A 21,811-nucleotide genomic window follows, 5' to 3' on the forward strand; every position below is an offset into this window, starting at 1 on the left:
TAGAAATAGCATTGAACGGAACATCGTTGTAGATAAAAAATCTAGCACACGCCACCTTGGCTTGTTGGTGAGCCTCTTTATTCCATGCAGTGCCAAGCAATCCAGGTTGTGCACCAGGAGTGTTACGTGGAATAAAGAAGTTTTCCATGTTGCTGTCCAAAGTTCCCTTTGCTCGTATCCGTGGCCCAAGGGAAGAACCAGATGTCCCCACATCTGTATGTGACCCCATGGAACTCAAATCTGCCCTTGGGGCTGCCATTGCCTCTGCTGTTCTCTTTTTTGTTGCCTTCCTTTGATCATATGCTTCAAGCGTTGCTATTGCATCTCTCGTAGCCTCTTCAGTACATTCCGTACAGCTTGTGGTATCTCGGCATTGAATTTTTGCAAGGTGATATTTGAACCTATTAATGCCACCTTTTACAATTTTTTTGCAATGGTTGCAAAAAACATCTCCTCGTTTTGGACCTGGTCTCCCATGTTTCCAACAAGGGTCTCTCTTTTTGCCACCAACTTTAACTGTAGAAGCTGAATCCATTTTCTTTCAAAAAGATGTGGAAAAGAACCTAGCAAAAGAGAGGCAACATTTAGAGATAAATAACATTGTTACCAAAAAAAATCACAAACATCCAAAAATTACAATGATTGTATAACTGTATTTTATTTATAGTCATCTATTAATAGATGACTCTCTAAAATTAAAATTTTTAATTGGTTGTGTATTTTTTTAAGTTTTTAACTTCAAATTTAAATTTAAATGAAATACTTTAATACACATTGACATTACACAGTTGACAGTCATTTCAAATGACTATGAGTATTTCACAATTGACTGTGTATTACACAGTCATTAATTACAATGTACATTAATGATTAATGTATTACACAGTCATCAGTCATTTGAAATTTTGAAATGACTGTAATGACTGTGTATTACACAGTCATTTGAAAATGACTGTGTAATACACAGTCATTTGGAAATGACTGTGTATTACACAGTCATTTCAAATGACTGATGACTGTGTAATACACAGTCATTTGAAAATGAATGTGTATTACACAGTCATTTGAAATGACTGTGACTGTGTAATACACAGTCATTTGAAAATTTGAAATGACTGTGTATTACACAGTCATTTGAAAATTGAAATGACTGTGACTGTGTAATGATGACTGTGTAATACACAGTCATTTGAAAATTTGAAATGACTGTGTATTACACAGTTATTTGAAAATTGAAATGACTGTGATTGTGTAATGATGACTGTGTAATACACAGTCATTTGAAAATTTGAAATGACTGTGTATTACACAGTCATTTGAAATGACTGTGACTGTGTAATACACAGTCATTTTCAAATGACTGTGTATTACACAGTCATTTCAAATGACTGATGACTGTGTAATACACAGTCATTTGAAATGACTGTAATTACTAATGATTGTGTATTACACAGTCATTTGAAATGACTGTGACTGTGTAATACACAGTCATTTGAAATGACTAAGACTGTGTAATACACAGTCATTTTCAAATGACTGTGTATTACACAGTCTTAGTCATTCGAAATAAAACAATACAAAAAGATACCTGATCGTGCGTGCAAATGCAAACAATACACAGTCATTTTGATTGTGTAATACACAGTCATTTCAAATGACTGTGTATTACACAGTCAAAATGACTGTGTATTCGAAATAAAACAATACAAAAAGATCACGAATAAACAAGTAAAAACCTGGTCGCGCGTGCAAATGCAAACCCTACTGCAAATCGCGTGGCGTTTTTTGCATTCCGGAGTTGCACGAGCCACGAAATGGAATAAAGACTTCGGTTTTTTTTTTGCCTGCGACTTAAGTCGCGTTTTTCTCGCATTTTGTGCCGCGTTTCGAGCGGGTTTTGGCCATTAACGGCGAGTATTTGCCAAAAAAATCGTGGCGAGTATATAAAAAAGTCGCCCCGAGTATTTCCGCGATTAACTCGCGCGGCATTATGGATCGCGATTACTCGCGAGTTTTTGAATTGCTCGCCGAGTTTTGCAAGTATGGTTTGAAGCACGTGGACAGTACCTCTAAGGCATGCAATATAAAATTCGTCATCGTCCTATGCCTCCATTTAGTCCGCTATTCCAATTATGCATCAGGTTCCAAGAGTATGTTCGTGAGGAACGGCAGCAGGTCGTGATCTTTGGCAGGAATATTTGCATGGTGAAGATGAGTTCTTGGAAAAGGAATCTACAAATGGAAAAGAGAAAGTGCTTTTTCCTTTTAAATCTTGAAAGTGCACTTTTTGGCCAAAGGGTCATGTTTGACTTCCAAGTCAACTAAATGTAAAACTTTATGTATGCACCTTTTGGATTATTTTTGGATATGTTCTAATTACCTTTTTGGGTAGTTATCACTCCCTTTGGGGTGGTTGTTGATATTTGCCTCCCATTTATGGGTATGGGCAGCCATGTTTTATGGATGAATCTGGGCCACTTGTTTAGATTAAATCTTGGCCATTCATCCATTTTTGGAGCCTATTTAAGGGACTAGCTTTCCCTCATTTTGTAAGAAGTTCCTGGATTGTTGCAGAAGCTCTGGCGAAATTTACTGGATTTAATGCAAAGTTAAGACTGTTTCAAGTTTCCTTGTGAGTGCATGGTCTCCTTCTTCACTAATTTAGAATTTTTCAGTAATGTTCCTTTCCTTTTATATAGCATTTTCAGATAAATGTCCGATAGAATCCTCGTTGTTCACACCATTAGGGAATGGCTGATTGTCTTTCCTTCTGCATGGTTAATTTGAACCTTTCATATGCTTAGTTCAGCTATTGAATGCTTACTGAATGAATGTAAAAGTTCTGATGTTGTATTTGATAACATGAAAACTTAATTTTCCCTTAAAGATTGCACTAGATTGATGCAAGTATTGTACTTAAATGGCTGGTAATGCTTAGTCTAGTTATTTGGAGGTGTCTGTCTATTTACTGAATCTGTTATCTTAGTTAAATTTATATTTTCTCTCTCTCTCTCTCTCTCTCTCTCTCTCTCTCTCTCTCTCTCTCTCTCTATCCCTCCTTTTTCCCTTTTTTACCAAGAAAATCTGCAATCCTACTGAAAAACAGTATCGACCCGATTGAAACCATTTGATAAGAAAGACCATTAAAATTCCAGGTAACTCATCTAGCAATTACCTATCTTACCGTAAGTCCCCTTGTGTTTCCAGCAAAAACACATCAAACCACTGAGCAATCCCGCAGTCAAGACCTAACAAATGAAACCTTGAGGTTGTCCCCTTTGATCAAACATAGAAAATAGCACTAGGGATTTCCTTATCTCAAGAGAGGATAGGATACTCAGCAAGTTTATTCTATTCTGCGTTGGCCATATGGTGCTTGCAACAATGCGACTTTAGACACGTCAACAAGTTCCTACCGCCATGACTTTCTACATGAATTCATACTTAGTATATTTAGCAGCATCACTCAGACATTTCCTTGGTCTTTCTACCAAGGGTGACCGCTCGCTTATACCTGTATGGGAATATTATGATCAGCTGCCTTTGAGACCCAGCAGATTGCATTTCAGAAGAGTTCAAGATGCATTCTTTGGCTACTTCATGTGCCAGTTTGACAAGACTCTAAAGAACAGAAGGGTGTCAGATGAGGCATGAGAAAGAGTGAATGAGTTTGGGTGCTTGTTTCTTCAATTCCCGACCTTTACCTATATGAGGGTCGAATGTTATAGTGGGCAGCCATACATGCTCCCTAGATACCCGACTGATAAGATCATACGTATGGAGTTGGGAAGACAGATCATGGTTGTGCACGCTCATCAGTCTGTCAGACATAAAGTCGGAATGGGGATTTCTACAATAAACCCATTGGAAATCGGCCAATATTCTCTTGTCACATCCGTCAAAGCCAAAGCTATGGAGACTCAGATGCAAGAGATTAAACTCAAAAGGTTTAAGTCTAGGGCAAATTTTGATTACCGGGGTATGAAAGAAAAAATCAAGAAATCCTTCATACACGTGCATCGTATTGAGGATATCTGGGTAGATCTCTGTACAGAAGTGGAGGTTCTCAAGATGGATTACTACAGGCTTACTGTTGAGTAGGTTATTGATTTGAACTTGGTGGATATTCCACAAGGGATGATTGATGATGGGCATGTACTCGATCCTGAATATATTTCACGAAGGGTTGAAAAAGCTTCACTTCCTTTAATCCAATGGTCGCATAAAGAATGCACGTCCATTCTTGAAAGATTTCAGCCTATCTTTGGTAACACCAACACTTGGCTCAAAGGTAATGGTGTTAGACTCATCAAGATTAAGGTTGGGAAAGAAGATGACTCTATGAGGCCTCTTGGACGTAAGTCTGAGATTCAGATTGACAACAAGGAAGGTGCATCGTCTTCTGGCACCAGGATCAAATTGCGGGTTAGTCGGGCAGTAGTGCTTCCTCCTGAGGAGGTGACAGTTCATGGAAAGGAAAAGTCTCGGTTTCATGTTTATGTGATCGATCCTGATAATCCAAAAGAAGGACAACAATCTGATGGTGCTCCTAAGTCTCTAGCTTCAGACTCACCTCATGAGATTCCTTCCTCAGTTTCCATTGAGACGCCTCTTTCTCCTCCTGACATAATAGTGGAAGAGTCTCCTCAGAATGTCATTCCTATTTCAGCATTTGAGCCGCCTCCTGATCATCAACAAGAGGGTGTGCTGGAAATTCCTGAGGATACTCCTGCATGTATCCAGTTGTCAGAGATTGATACCTTCACTTCTGGCTTTGAAGAATTTATGAGGCAATCTTCCTGCCCATTGGTTACTAAGCAAACCATGGTCGCCATCCAAACAGATACTCCTCCTAGGGTGACCACGGCTGCTCAAACAAAAACTACTTCTCCTTCGCTTTCACCAGCTACTCAAGGAGAACTAGTTGCTTTACCTCCATGGCTTAGTTCTTTTACCCCAAAGAGGAAGAAGCAGAAAATCTCTCCTGATGTCTTTGACTATCAGCAACTCAAACGGTCTAGGCCCAAGGTTGCTAAAAAGGCCAAGACAATCTCAAGAGTGACTGTTGATAGCAATAAGATGAAAATAGCAGAAATTGTTGAGCCCCTTGCGGATAAGCCATGTGAGGAAATGCAAGCTGCTGATTACAGGGTTACAAGGATAGAATTGGGCAAACAAACTTATGAAATGGTCAAACACGATGCCCAACAATCTGTAGCCTCACTAGTGTAGCGGTATGACGAACTTCTAGCAAAGAAAGACAAGCTAGAAGAGGAGAATCGGCAACTTGTTGCAGTTGTTCATAAAATTACAAAACCTACTGGTGAAGGGAGTAATCCTACAAGTTCTTCTGGTTCCCAAGAACCGATTCGGGGAGTTGAAAGAGCTGCTCAAAAAGTACAAGAATTGGATTCTTGGGTGGATCAACTTCATGATCTATGTGCACAAGTGCTAAAAGACATTTTCCAAATGATGTCTAAGTTGGAGGCCACTGAAGAGAAATTGAATCATACCTTCGACACTTTCAAACAGAATCTAGAAAAGGTTGAAGATAGTTTGACAATCTGGCGCACCATGCCCCAACAACAGTTGAGCGTTCTTCAGGAGCATGCCATTATTTCTTCTAGGGTCATGTACTTGGAATTTCAAGAACTTTTGGAGAATAAAGCCCTTGTTCTCAAATCCCTCATTGAGGAGATTGATGATGCAATGAGATTGCGGGGTGAAGTATTTCAGGGTATTATTTCCCATTGTGAGAAGGCTTCTTGCAACGAGTTAGAATGGAGAAGAACAACTCCATGCTTCTTCGATGTCATGATACCATTGTGAAGGCCATGGTTGTTGCCAAGAACACCCACGAACCGATTCCCGTTGAGCTACAAATGATCATCCAGAAGTTCGAAGGATTCATGTCTTCACATACTGCAGCTTAAGTGTTTTTCAACACATGATGTATTTTTCCAGATTTGTAATCTCTAAGTTGTATTTTCGTTTTGACAAGTTACATGTAAAAACCTTTTATAAATTATCAGTCAAGTCTTTCCTTGCACTTTTGTAATTACATGTAAGGCAACTACAGGTTGAGTTCAATTAGGACTGTAGTTGGAATAAGTCTTGGTGGTTGAGAGAATCTCTCAAGTTAGTTAGGATCCTCCCACTTTTTCTCAAGGCTCCTCTTCTATAAATACTTTAGGGGTCTATTGTAATCTTTATCTTTTGGAAAACAAACAAAAACTTTGCCAAATTGCAGCAAAGAAGTTTTTGAACTTTTATTTGTAAATTGAAGAATTGAAAGGAATAGAAGAAAATTGCTCAAACTTTGAGTCTTTGTGCTACATTCTTGAGTTTGTGTTCCATATTACCTTTCTTGCAAGTGTTTCTTTGAGAACTTAATCGAATCTGATTTGCAGTCTTTGAGCTGCAATTTTTGGAGATTAATTTAGTTAAAGTAGAAGTTCTATTGGGAAAAAATTTGTAAGACTTTGTGCTTACACTTTTTCTTAACAAAGTTTAGAAGTAAGTAGATTTTATGAGAAATAGCTGTGAGTCTTTGAGCTCACACTCGTTCTTGTTGTCTTGCATAGGAAGAATAAGATATTTCAGTCTTTGTGCTGTTATAATTTGTTCTTAATAAAATTAGTATAGAAAAGTATCACCGATGTAAATTTATTAAATAATGTTAATATTCTAAAGAGGAAATAAATCATTAAATATTGTTAGTTAAATAAGGTTAATATAAATTAACGATTAAAATGTTAATGTATTTAATATATAAAATAATAAAGAAAAATATTATTAAATTAACGATTAAAATGTTAATGTATTTAATATATAAAATAATAAAGAAAAAGTATTATTAAATTAAAATATTAATACAACACTATAGACTAAGCTACAAACTATGCAAATTACAAAAGGAGGCCCCACGATTACCCCCCTCGCACGAAGTGGTGCGACGATAATCGCGGCCTAGGCTGCGACCACCGTCGCATCCTTTCGTGCAGGGGGGTAATCGTGGAGGGATGCAACCCTTCACGAGGTATGGGGGGGGGGGGGGGGGAGAACATAGGAAAAGAGGGGGGCCACTGAGGGGTAGACAGAGAAAGGAGGGGAAGAGAGGTCTGGAAACGGCCACGGCAGATTGCAAACAGCAAAGGACAAAATATAAACGGGAAACTACTACTGCGGATTGTGAACAGGTAAGTGGTGTCACAGAGTGTATATATGTGTGTGGACATGCGTGCCACACACACACATATATATGTAATGAATATTTTAATATATAGGTTAATGAATGGTTTTAAATATATATTAATGAATATGTGTAAATATATATTAATGAATATGTGTAAATATATGTTAATGAATACAAATTAATGTATAGTTCTGAATATACGTCAATAAGTAAATTGTGAATATAGGATAATGGATATTTTCGAATATATGTTAATGAATATTCTTGAAAACATGTTAATGAATATTTTTCTGAATATATGTTATGGAATACATGTTAAGTTAGGAATATGTAAATGTAGATTATGGAATGGGAAATGATAATGAATTGTAGAATGTAATAGGAATAATAGGCTATATGATGGAGGCTATTGGGAGGAAATTCCCTTAGCCTAATACAGGGATTATGATAATCCTTGGTAGGCAGTATATACTAAATATCTATATGCATATATGTTATGGCTTGGTTGACAAAGTTCATCCAAGAAGAGACGGACCTGGCCGGTCCTCTCTGGTAGACTTGGATGATGAGATGCATCATCCAAGGCAAGGAATCGATCATATATGATGGTCTTCCTTGGTATGGCTTGGGTGTAAGAAATTGGAGATTAATTTAGTTAAAGTAGAAGTTCTGTTGGGAAAAAAGTTGTAAGACTTTGTGCTTACACTTGTTCTTAACAGAGTTTAGAAGGAAGTAGATTTTATGAGAAATAGTTGTGAGTCTTTGAGCTCACACTTGTTCTTGTTGTCTTGCGTAAAAAGAATAAGATATTTCAGTCTTTGTGCTGTTATAATTTGTTCTTAATAAAATTAGTAGAGAAAAGGGTAGATAGGACTTCACATAATCAAGACTTTGAGCTTGATATATCTGTCCCGTCCTGAAGGAAGCCTTTGAGCTTTCAAGAAACTTCATTTCCTTTCTCTCATTTCATTTCGAAAGTTGTTACTGCTGTTTTATATCAAATCACTATCACTTTTCTGTGAAGAGAAAAGGATATTGCCTTTCTTGAAAGAAGAAGAAAGACTGTTGTCCCGTCCTATTTTATTTTTAAAGTTGTAGTCAGATAGGGGGGGCCTTCCCTTAATTAGGAGAGTTTTACTCACACACTGTGGTTGAAACCACAATTTTGTATATTTCCCCAAGTGTACAAAATTTTCAACCAACAGTACAATAAGTGAAGAAATGCATCACATGTACAAGTATAACATTTGAAAGAAAAGTATGCACTGAACTCAAACATGTTTTTTCATGGAGATCGCTTTCCCATATCAGTTAAATCATTATTAATTCCTCGTCAAGATTTTGTAAGGATGCATACAATATTATGCAGTCGCTTTTTAATAATCTTATGAAAAATCACTGATTCATTTTATGATCTACGGTAATTTAATCTTATTTGTAATTACCCTTCTTATAAGAATATATGAAAAATATAACAATATGAGGGGTTCTATTTTGAAAATATTCTTAAACATTATTTGCTGAAAGACTTTTTGAATTCATTTACTTGTGGAAAGAGATGGTCAACTCAGTCACAAACTCTGTTCTTGGGAATAAATTAGCAAACCAAAATATAAAGATTCTTTCAAAAAGCTGTGATTTAATTAGGAAAAAATTGGGTTAGGAATAGAATTTTTGAAAAGAGAGAAAGATTCATGCAATAGGCAAAAAAAAATCATGATTTTTGGTGAGTAAATTGTGAAAAGAATTACAATTAAATTATTTGTGTGGAGTTTATCAGAAAATTGTGAGTTTATCACCAAAAAAAATGTTGAGCAGCCAAAGTCCATGAGAAATCACAAAAAAAAAATATTTTTTCACAATTTATGCTTCCATGGGTAAGCCCAATGTCTTTGTAGGTTGGAGTAGAAAGCAATTGATTGCAAAATAAATATAATCCTTAGTTTTTCTTGACAAGCCTCGATGATAAACATATTGAGATGGGAAACAATATCTCTCAGATACATGCAAAATGGGAAGACCTTCCATGTTACTCTTATTAAATAATGTTTTAGATGAAAATAATAAGATGAAAAGCTAAATCTTGAGAATGTATACATAGACACTTTTTTTATCAAACAACAAAATATATCATAGGAGATAAAAGACATTACAATTTCTCAAGCCATACTCTGGCTTTTAAACATGGCATTGGCTTTTAAACATGGTTTTGTGAAGTCAATTGTGATAGGGAGATTTCAGCCTTTCGGCAATGATTTTTAAGATGATATTTGATGTGGATTCCAGCTAGTTCGAACTTTGGGGGACAATCCTATCTTACTGAAAGACAAAATTATAGAATATGCAAAGTAAAAGGAAAACATGGTTAACTATTACTTATTCAAACGTGTTGAAAACTTTAGCAAATGTGTCCTTCTATTCAATGAAGGAATGGATGTGTACAACGGATGTATATAGATAGCAAGGCAGTGAAAGGGGTGAACACATTCAATTGGTTTGTCTAGACATCTATATCTCTTGGATTGTCATGATCTTCAGTGTGAACAGTTGAATGTTTGTATGCACAAAATATATGCATGAGTGTTACAATGAAACAATTATAAGAATAGTTCATATTCCATAATTGTTGATGGTTGGCTTTCCAAGTTTGCAGGCTTTAGGTGAAATGGTGTGTATCTGTCACGTGTAGGGTTGTAGACTACGCCGGTCATTGTGTGTAGCCTGACTTATGCCATATTTTGCATGAATAATTGCCAAAGCTTGCATGTTAGTGTGATGCACTAGATGTGCTTCCGCACTTGCATGAGATGCTACAAGTAATCATACACTTCCATAAAGTAATATTGACATGTGCAAGGTTCTCTAAAGGTTACATGACCATGCTTGGGTAATTCTCCCATTCTTGAGAAGTGATGACCCCAATTGCATGTTTGTTGAGTTGTGGAAATTGAACACATAGTTTCTAAATATTGTACAATTTTGCATGATTTGCATAGTGCCTTTCCTTGACCACTTTGAACAAGTGGTATGTACCTCGATGAGTGTTAGCAGTGGTTGTTTGAATCATTTGATCTTGAAACAACTATGCACAAGTTCTTAGGATCCAAGTCTGAAGAATTTTGGGCTTATGCTGCCTCCACAAGAGAAGGGAAATATGACTTGAGGAGTTCCACATTAATACTATATGTAAACATAGGTATTGAAACAGATGGAGAATGAATGTGCTTTCACCAACTATGTGCAGAATAGCATATGGACCACAACATAGAGGTTTCCTCTTCTTGCATGGACCTTTAAAGTGCTTTTTTTTTGTAGATGCAACTAGTCTTTGTCATTGATCTTGAGTTCATGAGGTGTGTAGTGCTCACCATGATGCTTTGCTTTTTCATTGGCATGGGAGAAGTCCATTGAACCTACTAGTGTATACTTTAAATATGCTACATAAACTTTTGCTTTTTATCTACTTACTGTTCCAATCTGTGCGACCTTGTAGTGGATGGTGCAAAGTAGGATATGTCCAAGGGTATTGCTAGATGGAACCCAAGACATGTCTAGAAAAGACTATGCCTCATCAAATTATGCAAAGCTTTATTTTAGGCGTGCTAGATGTGGAGAAGGCTATCATCTCATGTGTGGGGATGCATGTGATTGTAATGCACAAAAGTTGCAAGAGTGTGATTGACCACCTCTATTTGGTCATTGTTTGCAAATGGAGAACTATGGACCAATCCAATTGTGTATCTTGTTACATCCCTCTTTCTTGACTTTGGAATTATGCTTATTAGGTTATTAAGATTGGATAATCAAGGTCTAATATTTATTTTCTCATATGGAAGAAAAACTCTTAAAGAGTAGGAATTGGTTGAAGAAGTAATTTTGATAATTGATATTTCATCTTGAAAAGCTATTACTGGTTAAGATCTGACTAACTGATTTCTTTCATGCAACCAATCGGATGCAGGATGCCCATACCCTCAGGTGGGAGGGAGAGTATCATCAAGGAGAGGGTCGTAGATATTAGAAATGAGCATTGCCAATGAGTCCTGGGTCCGGTTAATCGGACGTACATTTTGAACATCTCGGCCTTAGTAGAATAAGGACCATATCACTCTTCTGATGTCAACCTTGAGTTAGTTTGTTACCCTTGTTTCGTCAGGTAGTCAAAATTTTTAAGTCTGAGTTTGGTCGTGTTGTGATGGATATTTTATTCATGTCTCTCTCTTTTGATATGGCTTATTGAGGATATATATATATATATTACTTGGGATCTTCGATGGCATTATTTTGAACCCATAGCTTATGAATATATTAATACCCAGACATGTACGTTGAAACCGTACGTGTATGGATATTAAGATATCCATCATTGTGATATGCTTATTCTATGGTAAGCATTGCTTAATTTATTGCGCTACAAGTTTAGACCACCGACAGTGGATGTGGAGACCACCATCTTGGTGGCTGAGTTTTCTTGCAACTATAGAATGTTTTGCTAAAGATGTCAGTGCTTGGCCAGCGCTTGATAGGAAGTTCTTTGTTATTAATATGGCATTCAGTGATGTCGTGGGGTTTGCTGTTCTGATTTTCAGAAGAATTGTGTTTTCCTGCATTGAAACTTTGTGCATTCTGCTCTGTAATATTGTATATTGGGAGAGTTTGTGGTGATCGTATTGCTCTTGGTGATACTGATATTTTCATTACTTTGCGAAGCTCGTGAGGCTATCGATTAATGTAGTGCTTGGGCAGATCTTTGTGTGCTGCCGTTTGGTACTTCGTGGGGAGTTTGTTGTTTGTGAAAGGAGCCAAGCCGAATATCTCGAGCCCGTAGAAGACTTGAGATGTTTTCTCCTTTGTCATCTCTCAAGCAAGAGATGTTTTCTCTTCTCTGTTTTAAAATCGTTCTACTATATGTCTTTTGGCATTTGATGTTGCTTTATTTTGGAAAGAAATATGCTCGTATATGCAAAGTTGTTGTTAATGTTGTTTTTCAATACGATTGTTATGAATTATGCATTGTATAAACAGTGAAAGAAGGCTCGGATTTCAATTTCTTTTCAGCATACTAAATCATAGTATGGTTGGAAGGAACTCTACAAATTCCATTCCAGCCATGATTTGATCGAATGTGTTTATCATTGTGGGTAAGCTGAATGAAACTTGCAGAGTTTGAACCCTCTATTCTAAATTGTAACTCTATATTAGCAGTCTATTCTAGTGTAGGCTTGTTCTTTCTTAACTGATTATGGACGAGACAGATCATGTCCTTGGTATTTGTTGTTTTGAATGTCATTATGCATGTGGTCAAGTCCATTGTGAATGTGGGTTAAGGCAGACCATTTACCTTGTTAGTTTTGTTCTGTTATATCAGCATTTGATATTTGATCAAGGTAGACCGTTTATCATTGACGGTTTGGTTTTGTAGAATTGGTGTTTGATATTTGATTAAAGTAGGCCAACTTCTGTTATATTCGAGGACAAGTAACCATGAACAGCTCAAGCTAGTAGGGAGAGAACCCTTTGCAATGAGGCTTAAGAAATTAAGAATAGCTCAAGCTAGTAGGGAGAGAACCCTTTGCAATGAGGTTTAACAACCTTTATATAGAAAACTAGTCATAGAGGAGAGACCATTGGTCAAGGAAGAGAAGCCTTGACCCTTGTGTGTGCAGAGGAATGTCAGTCAGGGAATGCAAGGAAGTGCATGGACCTGATATGGTGTACATGCAAGCAACCAAGCCATACCTTGATAAGGCAATCCCAAGAAGAAAAGTACTTCTAGAAGGTGGATTGTCTGACATTCCAAAGTCAGAGCATGCGGGCCTAACATGGAGGCCATGAAGTAACCATAAAGAAGCATGGCCCTGAATTCCACTTGATGACAATCGTGCAAAAACATTAAATGCGCCCTTGTAGCTCCATGAATGAAAGTGTACGAGTCGCAAGAATTGATGGAGTGTTAAGAGCTTTGAGTGTTGATCACACCATCTAGAAGTGTCGCAAGTCGTAAACTTGGGATTCCAGGATTCCAGGGTCAAGGAAGGAAAACAGTGATAACTTTAAGAAACCCCCCCTTAAAGAAAGATATAAAATATTGGCAAATTTTTATTTATTTTGGATAAAAATAATACTTTTTATTGGCGAATCTTTCATTTTTGAAAAGAAAAATATTAATTTTATTGGCGAATTTATTTACATCAAAATGTTTTGGTAGAAAATCTTGGCGAATCTTTAGAAAATAATACGAGTATGCATTAATTACTATTGCAAAAAAAATAATTTAAAAAAATAATTTCTTATAGAAAAGTAGAGGCCTAAGGTGGAAATCATTAATGAGTTTAAAGGGTAAACACTACCTTATTTAGTTACTGGCACTAATTTAAATTAATCTAGTACAATAGCCCTCTTTGTATTTCGTCAAATAAAATGTACTTAAAATTTGTAATACTCATGGGGCCCAAAATTATTTTTAGACCATTGGTTTTCATTGAGGCCAACAATTGAAAACCAACTTAACCTCCATGAGCATTACAACTTGTAGGTACAATTTACCTCATGGAATGCAATGATGGTCATTAGATTATATTTTGAATCAATGGTGGCAACTAAAGATTGTTGGTAGAACCCTAAAGTAACTAATAATTATGATGCATTATTGGCGAATTAATTTAATTTTTTACAATAAATTATAAAATTTTGGCAAATTTGATCCAACCATGTATCGAATATTTTGGCAAATCTTTGAGTTAAAAAATTTAATAAAATAAATTCTCTGGCGATTTAAATAAAGATTGAAATAAAATTTTGTAAAAATGTGGCAATTTAGGTCACCTTAAAACTTGAACTATTAGCCAAATTTTAATTTCCAAATTTTAAAAAATAGCCAATTGACGAATATTAGCCACTAAAAAAATCACTGAAGGAAAAGGAATGGAACTTGGAAAATTTCGGGATGCTTGGGTCAAAGAAGGCAAAGGCTTAGGAACTTGGGAATTTCAGGATTCCGGGGTCAAGGAAGGAAAAGGCATGGAACTTGAGAATTTCGGGATTTCGGGATTCCGGGGTCAAAGAAGGCAAAGGATTGGGAACTTCGAGATCACGGGATTCTGGAGTTTCGGGGTCAAGGAGAGCAAAGGCTTGGGAACTTTGGGATCATGGGATTCCGGAGTTTCAGGATTAAGGAAGAAAAAGGCTCAGGAACTTGGGAATTTCGGAATTCTAGGGTTCCAAGAAGGAAAAGGCTTAGGAACTTGGGAATCCGGAGTTGGAAGACTTGGGAAACTTGGGTTTCTGGGGTTGAGGAAGGTTAAAGCTTGGGAACGTTTGGATCACGAGATTCCGAAGTTCCAGGGTCAAGACAACACTTCACACTTCATGATTCCATTTTTTTTTCCTTGATCAATTGGGGTAGTGTTGGTCCATAAACATATCTCTAATTGGTTCTAACTGATGGACCAAGGGTGTCATAAAAATGACAACAATTCCTATGGAAGGATTATGCCTCTACCCACCTTGTTTTTAGTTTCAAAGTTTACCATTGATCAGATGGACCCAAGGGTAAGTTGCAAGCACGCAATTCTTCATTCCTTATGCTGAGTAAGGTCGGTGGACATTGATTGCACTCCTATGTGCTTATAATGAAATCTTGACCAAGGCAGCACTGTAGTCTGCATGCATCCATCAATTCTCTAGAGTTAGTTGCACCAGTAGCCATAGTGTCATGCAAGTTAGGTGAATACCTATAGTGTATGATCGGTTAGTCAATGTATGTTCTAAACACCAAGTTCAGAGGCATATTGGCATTTACTCTATCTTCTATTTGCCTTCCTTGCGAAGGTTCGGGCCCTTCTAGTAGGAAGTGGCACAAGGGACTTATGTCCTTGGTTGGGCAGAAAATCCCTTGGTGATGCTCCCCATCTCCCAATTGTAATGAGTAAGCATTTGTTCATTGGAAAGTTCATTATTTTGTAAACTCTTAACCATTCTCTTTCTTTTCTTAAGAATATAAAGTTGATGAGGTGTTAGCTATTTTCCTTCCTGCTGACATGGATAGCTAGTTGAAGTGAAAGTTAGTTATTAGCGATTTTCATTTTCAGCTGAGCATGTAATAGATGAATTTCTTTCCTTAGAATTAGTAAAAGATAATGTAATTTTCTATTTTAGAAAATTTTGATTGTTACATATCTAATCTCTTTAACAAGGATTGCTAGAAATGTCTAACAAACCTAGTGTCATGGTTAGACACAATGGATGGTGATAGCCCAAAATGAATCCAATCATGATTGAAGAGAAAGTGTGAGATCTCTTACACGATACTTTTCTTGCAAGCAACCATGATGGGCTTCTTTGAAAATATGCCTATTACAACATAGAGTTATTTTTGTAATGAACTAAAATACTGAAACTAAACAAGAATGAGAAAATAACTTTCCATAACAATCTTTAAATTGATAAAAACATAGAACTGATTTTTTTTGTGTTGTACATAAAAGTAAAGGAGTATTTAACATTTTTTTAACATAAACATAAACATCAACTAATCTTGTATGAGTGGAAAGCATATAAACATAACAAGATCTATTTTAACTTGAGTTCATTTCTTTTCAAGTACAAGAGGGGTTTAGAAATTACAGCTAAAGTGTTGGTATTTCTTTATGATCCATATTATTTGATAAGAGGGAAAATATCATTAGGGTGATTTACCACCCAACCATTGACTTGGCGGTCACCCGCACATCTTCCTATTGGAAGTGGCCTTACCCTTTTCACGAGGGTGTAACCAATATAGTAGATCTATGCCATCTGAGACCGGTGTTTTGACCCTACACTACTCTATTCGATCACGCACCATAGGATCCTCCTAACTAGCATGACCTCTGACTGGGTGGTGTATCTGGACCATGTGAATTGATAGACGCTTGCTATGCATAGCATCATCTCGGCCAAAGGTTTTACACATTTGCAAACACAAATTAACGTGTAGTCAATGTTCACCACCCTACTCGGCTAGAACAATATTTTAAGGTTTGGTCATTCTGACAAACTTGATGTTCTCATGTGCTTAAGAAAACTTATGAGGATCAAGAACGCATTCAAAATAGAACAGAGGAGCGGAGGTGCTAAGAAGAGAAGAAGAAATGCTTGGGCAGCTTTTGGAGAGTGGATTATTCAGTGATACAGGTTGTTTTAGTTTTAGGATTCAGGGGCACATTGATTTAGGTATCAAATATGATCCTGGTATTTATGGTCTGGATGAATTATATACCGTAGGACAAAGAGGTGAATTTGTTTCTGATCATGGATTTATGGGTGATTTTGTACCTATAAAAGTTGTAAGAGAATATATTCAGCTGTTATTTTTTTGTGTGTGATAGAATTTGGAGAAGATTAATTTGCAATGCCCTTCAACAATCTTTGACGAAGTTAAAATCTTCTAAAGGCTTGGTTGAAATGTGAGATTTGAAGTGGAAATGTAGGGGATGTCATTGTTCATGGCTGTACTAGTTGGAATTTGTAAGAACCCTGCTGGTTCTAACTCTCTTGAAATGCTAATTTTGATTTGTTTTTGTGTTTTTCAATAGTTTTGAATAATATAAAGTAAAAAATAACAAGTTTGCCAAGCAAGAATTGCACATAAAACTGAATAGAAACGGAATTGAGAGCAATTGCAACTATATTATGAATAAGATAACTAATACAATTAATTCTACTGCTAATTGCATACCCGTAGGTCCTTAGCTTATTTAAAATGAAGAACTTTGGTGTTTGCCAACCAAAACTGGGAAATTGACCAAAATAGGTGTACAAGTCTAGAATACAATTTCTCCAGGCCAAAAAGTAGATGAATCAACCTATCAAAGCTAGGCGTTGAGGATGGTGTCACCAGAATGCAAATAAGGGAGGCGTTTTAGCCTCCAGTCAAAAATGTCCTTCCTAGAACCCCCACATGGCAAGCTGAAAAGTGTACGATCAGCAAAGGAGAAGTGTACGGCTGTTTTATTGAATTCAAAATGCTGCAAATGGGACGTCTAAACTTGAATGCCCCTCTTCTTATTCAAAATCTGCAAATAACTGAATACATTAACCTCTGATGAAGCACATAAAGAACTCTTGAATGAAGCCCTCCCAGTTTGCAATAATTTAGGTGATCTTTTATAGCCTCAGAATCACAGATCCATGAAGAATTTTCGTTCTTCAATAGCAAACCCTTTGAAACCCTTGTCTCGGAAAATCCACAAGCAAAGCAAAGCAATTTCAAATAATCATCAATAGAGTTTTAATTGCCTTTTTCCCCCTTATAACCTCAAAGGCGCAAATTCCATTAAAGTATGCCCAAATGCAATTTTAAATACATTAAATGTATTTAAATCACTTTTCAATAGTTTAAATTCATCTTGGACGCACTTTTTTCATTTAAATGATTTAAAATCACTTTTAATATTTTAAGTGCCCTTTTAATGTCACTTTATAATATTTAAGTGGCATATAATTTTAATAAAGTCACTTTATGACTTTATAATATCCATCTAAGTTAAATAAATAACTTAACCACTAAAATATTAATATCTCCCTCAATATTCAGTCTTTTGACATGTCGTAAGAAGTTGGGGTCAACACTGAATAACCCCCATGTGTCCAGGTGCTCCAACTAAAAATATCACAACTGTCAGATTGACTTAGTAAGTCCCTCAACTAAGCCCATACATTGACTGCAAAGGTCTTGGAACTGAAACCAAGACTGAAGTGAAGAAGTGGAACTGTCACTAAGACTCTCTATCTCGAATGTTAGCCTACGAGCGTCCAAAATAATAGGCTAACCCATCAGTCACTGAAAGTGACTAGAGTGGGGACATCACAAACTTCAAGTGGGAGATTGTTGGGAATGTGAAATCCAATGATCACTTAACTATTTGTCTTCTCGTCTCTTCATTTGAAGAGCTAAACATTTGTATAATTAAATGAGTGCAGATCACGTATGGTGTATTGGTGTAACGGTTAATACAAGATTTTCCCTTCTTCCCGTGGATGTAGCCATTAATGGTGAACCACGTAATTCGTTGTGTAGTGTGTTTGTCTCTAATTTTCCTTTCTGTTGTTTTGTGTTATTAATATGTTTTCTCTGCTCATTTAAAATTAACAAATGCAAACAACCGGCTTCTATCTTAGGAAGTAGTCAATAGACTTTTAAAAATTGGGGCTAGAATAGGATATCTGTACCATTGAGCCCGATTTTTACTATGTACTTCTTTTACTGTTTAATTAAAGGGAGCTACCCTGTAGTATTTATCCTTAAAAAATATATATAGTGCAGTATTGGTTAGGTGTTTTGTTTCTGTTGGAATTTTTACTACTAGTCATATTGATTACAATTTTCCATGAGCTCTGGTCAATTATAAGGCTAGGCGATCCACAAAGCACATTTTTTCTAGCCTCTTTCCTTATCAGAAAAGGTTTTAGGTATTTTGATTTCGTAGGATTTTTCACTATATGAGAGTTTTAATACTTTAGTCATCACCACAATGTTCACCATAATAACGTTGTCTTCTTTGTAGGTTTTGTGGTTATTCACCAGTGTACGTAAGGGTTATAGAGAAATGAATTCCCATGAAGTTTGTCATCATGATTCACGATGATGTGTTTCGAGTCTAAAAAATAATCCTATGTTGTGAAAATTTTTACTAAAGTAAAATATGCTATAAAATGTTTACTTTCATCTTGGTGATGGTTCACCAAGGAGATTCGAGACATCTATGTCCTCTGTCTGCCCAATTGTCTCGCAAACTTTCCTTAAATAACTACTGGCCATGGAAGCTTTAAGCTGTTAAAAGTACAGTCATACAAGAAATAACAAAAGAAAGACATAGTCTTAGCTTAAATATGTATTATGAAGAAAATTTGGATTGGAGTATTTTTTACGTGCAGATAAGTGCAATTATTTTTTATTGGTTGGAATTTATATTCTCTATAATTAGTTTTTAATTTTCATGAGCAGGAGTGACATGCCTGGGGAGGTTGCAAACCAGGAGGTGCATATTCCAGGGATGGCCCCAAAAATCCCTGGAAGGCTTTATTATTTATTTGGCAAACCCATTGCAACTGCAGGTACACGAGTATTGTTCTGGCAAGTTTATTAATTATCATTAAAAAAATAGAGCCTCAGAAGCCAATCTGATCTGAATTTGGACCCCATCTTGATGCCCAAAATGAAGGGCATGACGAGTAGACTTGATATTATCTGCGTCTCCATTATTGTTTATGGTCTGTTTCTGTATTCAACGGAAACTTATGATTTAATCCTGATTTTAGAGTCTCCCTTTTTATCACTTCTTTCAATTGATCATTGCTGTAGATTGTGTTATGAATGCCTTATAAAAAGATTTGAATTTCTCCGTTTGCAGGAAGAGAGAATGAGCTGAAGGACAGGGAGAAAGCGCATTCACTGTACCTGCATGTTAAAGGTGAGGTAGAAGCAGGTATGAGCTATTTGCAGGAGAAGCGAAAAGAAGATCCTTACAGACAGATCATACCAAGGCTTTTATATGAAGCAACCTGGAATTTCACACGTCAAGCACCCGCCTTTGAGCCATAGTTTGTGGCCTCGCTAGCTTCTATCAAGACGAAGAAAAGGCTTGGCCAACCTCATTATATGAACTCTGTTTTAAATTTAGCTCTTGGAAAACTTGAAATTGGTTAAATTATTACCAAGTCTGTGCAAGATATCCTGCAGTAGCGATCTTGTATTTTTCAATTATTTAGCTTTATAAAGTAAATAAAAGTTTGAGTCCAATTCTTTTCTGTAGCCGTTGGCTGCTCTTATCAAAGAGAAAATTCTAGATTATTCTATTTTCTCCCAATTCTGTATTTAGTTACGCTTTTCATTTTCTCAAGTTCACTTAAGCTCTCTTTGAATGCTATATCTTGACACAAATATATACGTTAATATAGTGAACAAATACAGTTCAATGAGCATTAATACATTATAAATGTCATTACCAAAAAGTCCAAAACACCACTCTAAACCAAAATTGAGAGCAAAAAGATAACTGTCACCAATACAAAATTATATACTTTTAATGCCATAGAGCATAAGATAACAGGATTTTTAAAATTTATTATTAATAAAATGTGGGCTTATGAGTTATATATGTTGCGTGATAACAAATAGAATAGAGGAGATGGTCCAATAGTGTGGGGTGGGGCGTGATTTTTTCATTATGGGTCCAGTTCATGTAATTTTTTACCCAATAAAATAATTAAAATATTCTATCAAACTCAATTTAAGATTCAATCAATCATCACAATATAATATTGTTACTGCTAAGGGGATTCCAGTAGACATAAGCAATAGGATAATTTGGAATGCGATGTGACATACTTGAAAGCCTCAACTTTATTATCTGCCACTCAAGTGGAGGTTTAATTTCACTCGGGTGGGGGCAATTCTAGTTAGACCTCACATCTGAGTGGGGGGCTATGCTCTATTTAATAATTGAAAAAGCTTGGGAGAAGAAAGAAGAAGTCTTTTGTTGTTTTGTTGATTTCAAGAAGGCTTTTGACATGGTCCCTAGAGATAAAAGTTTTGGAATAGGATGGAAGAACTTGGTATTCCGGTTCATCTTAGAGCTGTTGTTCATAGGCTTTATGAAGATGTTAAAGTGAAAATCAGAACTTCAGATGGCATTTCAAACAGTTTTAGAAGTAATATTGGGGTCAAATAAGGGTGTCCTCTTTCTCCTACTTTGTTTGGCTTATTCATTGACAAGCTTGAAGAATGGTTAAACATGCAAAATGGCGAAGGTATTCAATTGGGTGAATTTGTTATAAGGTTGCTTTTTTATGTGGATGACCTCATTTTGGTTGCCAAATCTACCCTTGGTTTGCAAGAGCATTTATTTGCCCTTGAGCATTTTTGTAATACAGTGGGAATGCAAGTTAACATCGGTAAGACGAAAGTCATGGTTTTTTCAAATAAAAGGAAACAAAAGAAGCATAAATTTTACTTTGAAGGCAACACTCTTGAAGAAGTTCCAGATTACAAATACCTTGGGATTGATTTGAACAAAAATCTTAGTTGGGAAGGTTGTAGGCGGAAAAGAACTTTAGGAAGTTGGAAAGCATTGTATGCTTTTCAAAATAAGTGTAGGGAGGCAGAGCTATGGGACTAGAGCACTATCCAAACTCTTTTTGGGCTTTTGGTGTTGTCGGTTGTTCTTTATGGATGTGAAATTTGGGCTAGCAGTACTTTGGTCTCTCGATGGAAACAAATAGAGAATTAAAAAACGTTTAATCACAAGCAAGTTCAAAATTAAAAGTACAGTTTTATATGATATCATCTCAAGTGAAGTGGGAGTTGTCCCTATTGAAGCAATTGCTATGGTGCCTCTCATTAGCTATTTAAAAAGAACCGAGCAATTAGGAGGAGATAGATGGCCTAAGGTTGTTGTCAATGATGTATTGTGCGAAAGGAAGAAGTCATGGATGCAGCAAAACATTAAATGGTTGAAAAAATGGAACATCTATTTGAGTGCATGTCCCACAAACAACGAGTTAAAGGTATTCATTATGGATAAATTCTACAAAAAAATCTGGGGTATTGGGTTAGGTAGAAAGAAACAATACTAT

At 36.2% G+C, this 21,811-nt stretch overlaps 1 protein-coding gene across 3 annotated transcripts in view; it reads left to right on the forward strand.

Moving 5' to 3' along the window:
* The window catches only part of LOC131066943 (phytyl ester synthase 1, chloroplastic), a 190,142-nt gene extending 170,158 nt beyond the window's left edge, over positions 1–19,984 (forward strand). For 2 of the 3 annotated variants that reach the window (XM_059211128.1, XM_058001844.2), the window contains exons 14-15: positions 19,182–19,291; positions 19,588–19,984. In XM_059211128.1, the coding sequence (XP_059067111.1) occupies positions 19,182–19,291; positions 19,588–19,778 (301 nt within the window). In that variant the 3' untranslated portion in view covers positions 19,779–19,984. The remainder of the gene's footprint in view (positions 1–19,181; positions 19,292–19,587) is intronic. The other variant, XR_009358911.1, reaches the window with a different exon arrangement.
* The last annotated feature ends 1,827 nt before the right edge of the window (positions 19,985–21,811 follow it).

This window comes from Cryptomeria japonica, chromosome 9, assembly GCF_030272615.1.
Source record: "Cryptomeria japonica chromosome 9, Sugi_1.0, whole genome shotgun sequence".
In the NCBI taxonomy this organism is placed as follows: domain Eukaryota; kingdom Viridiplantae; phylum Streptophyta; class Pinopsida; order Cupressales; family Cupressaceae; genus Cryptomeria; species Cryptomeria japonica.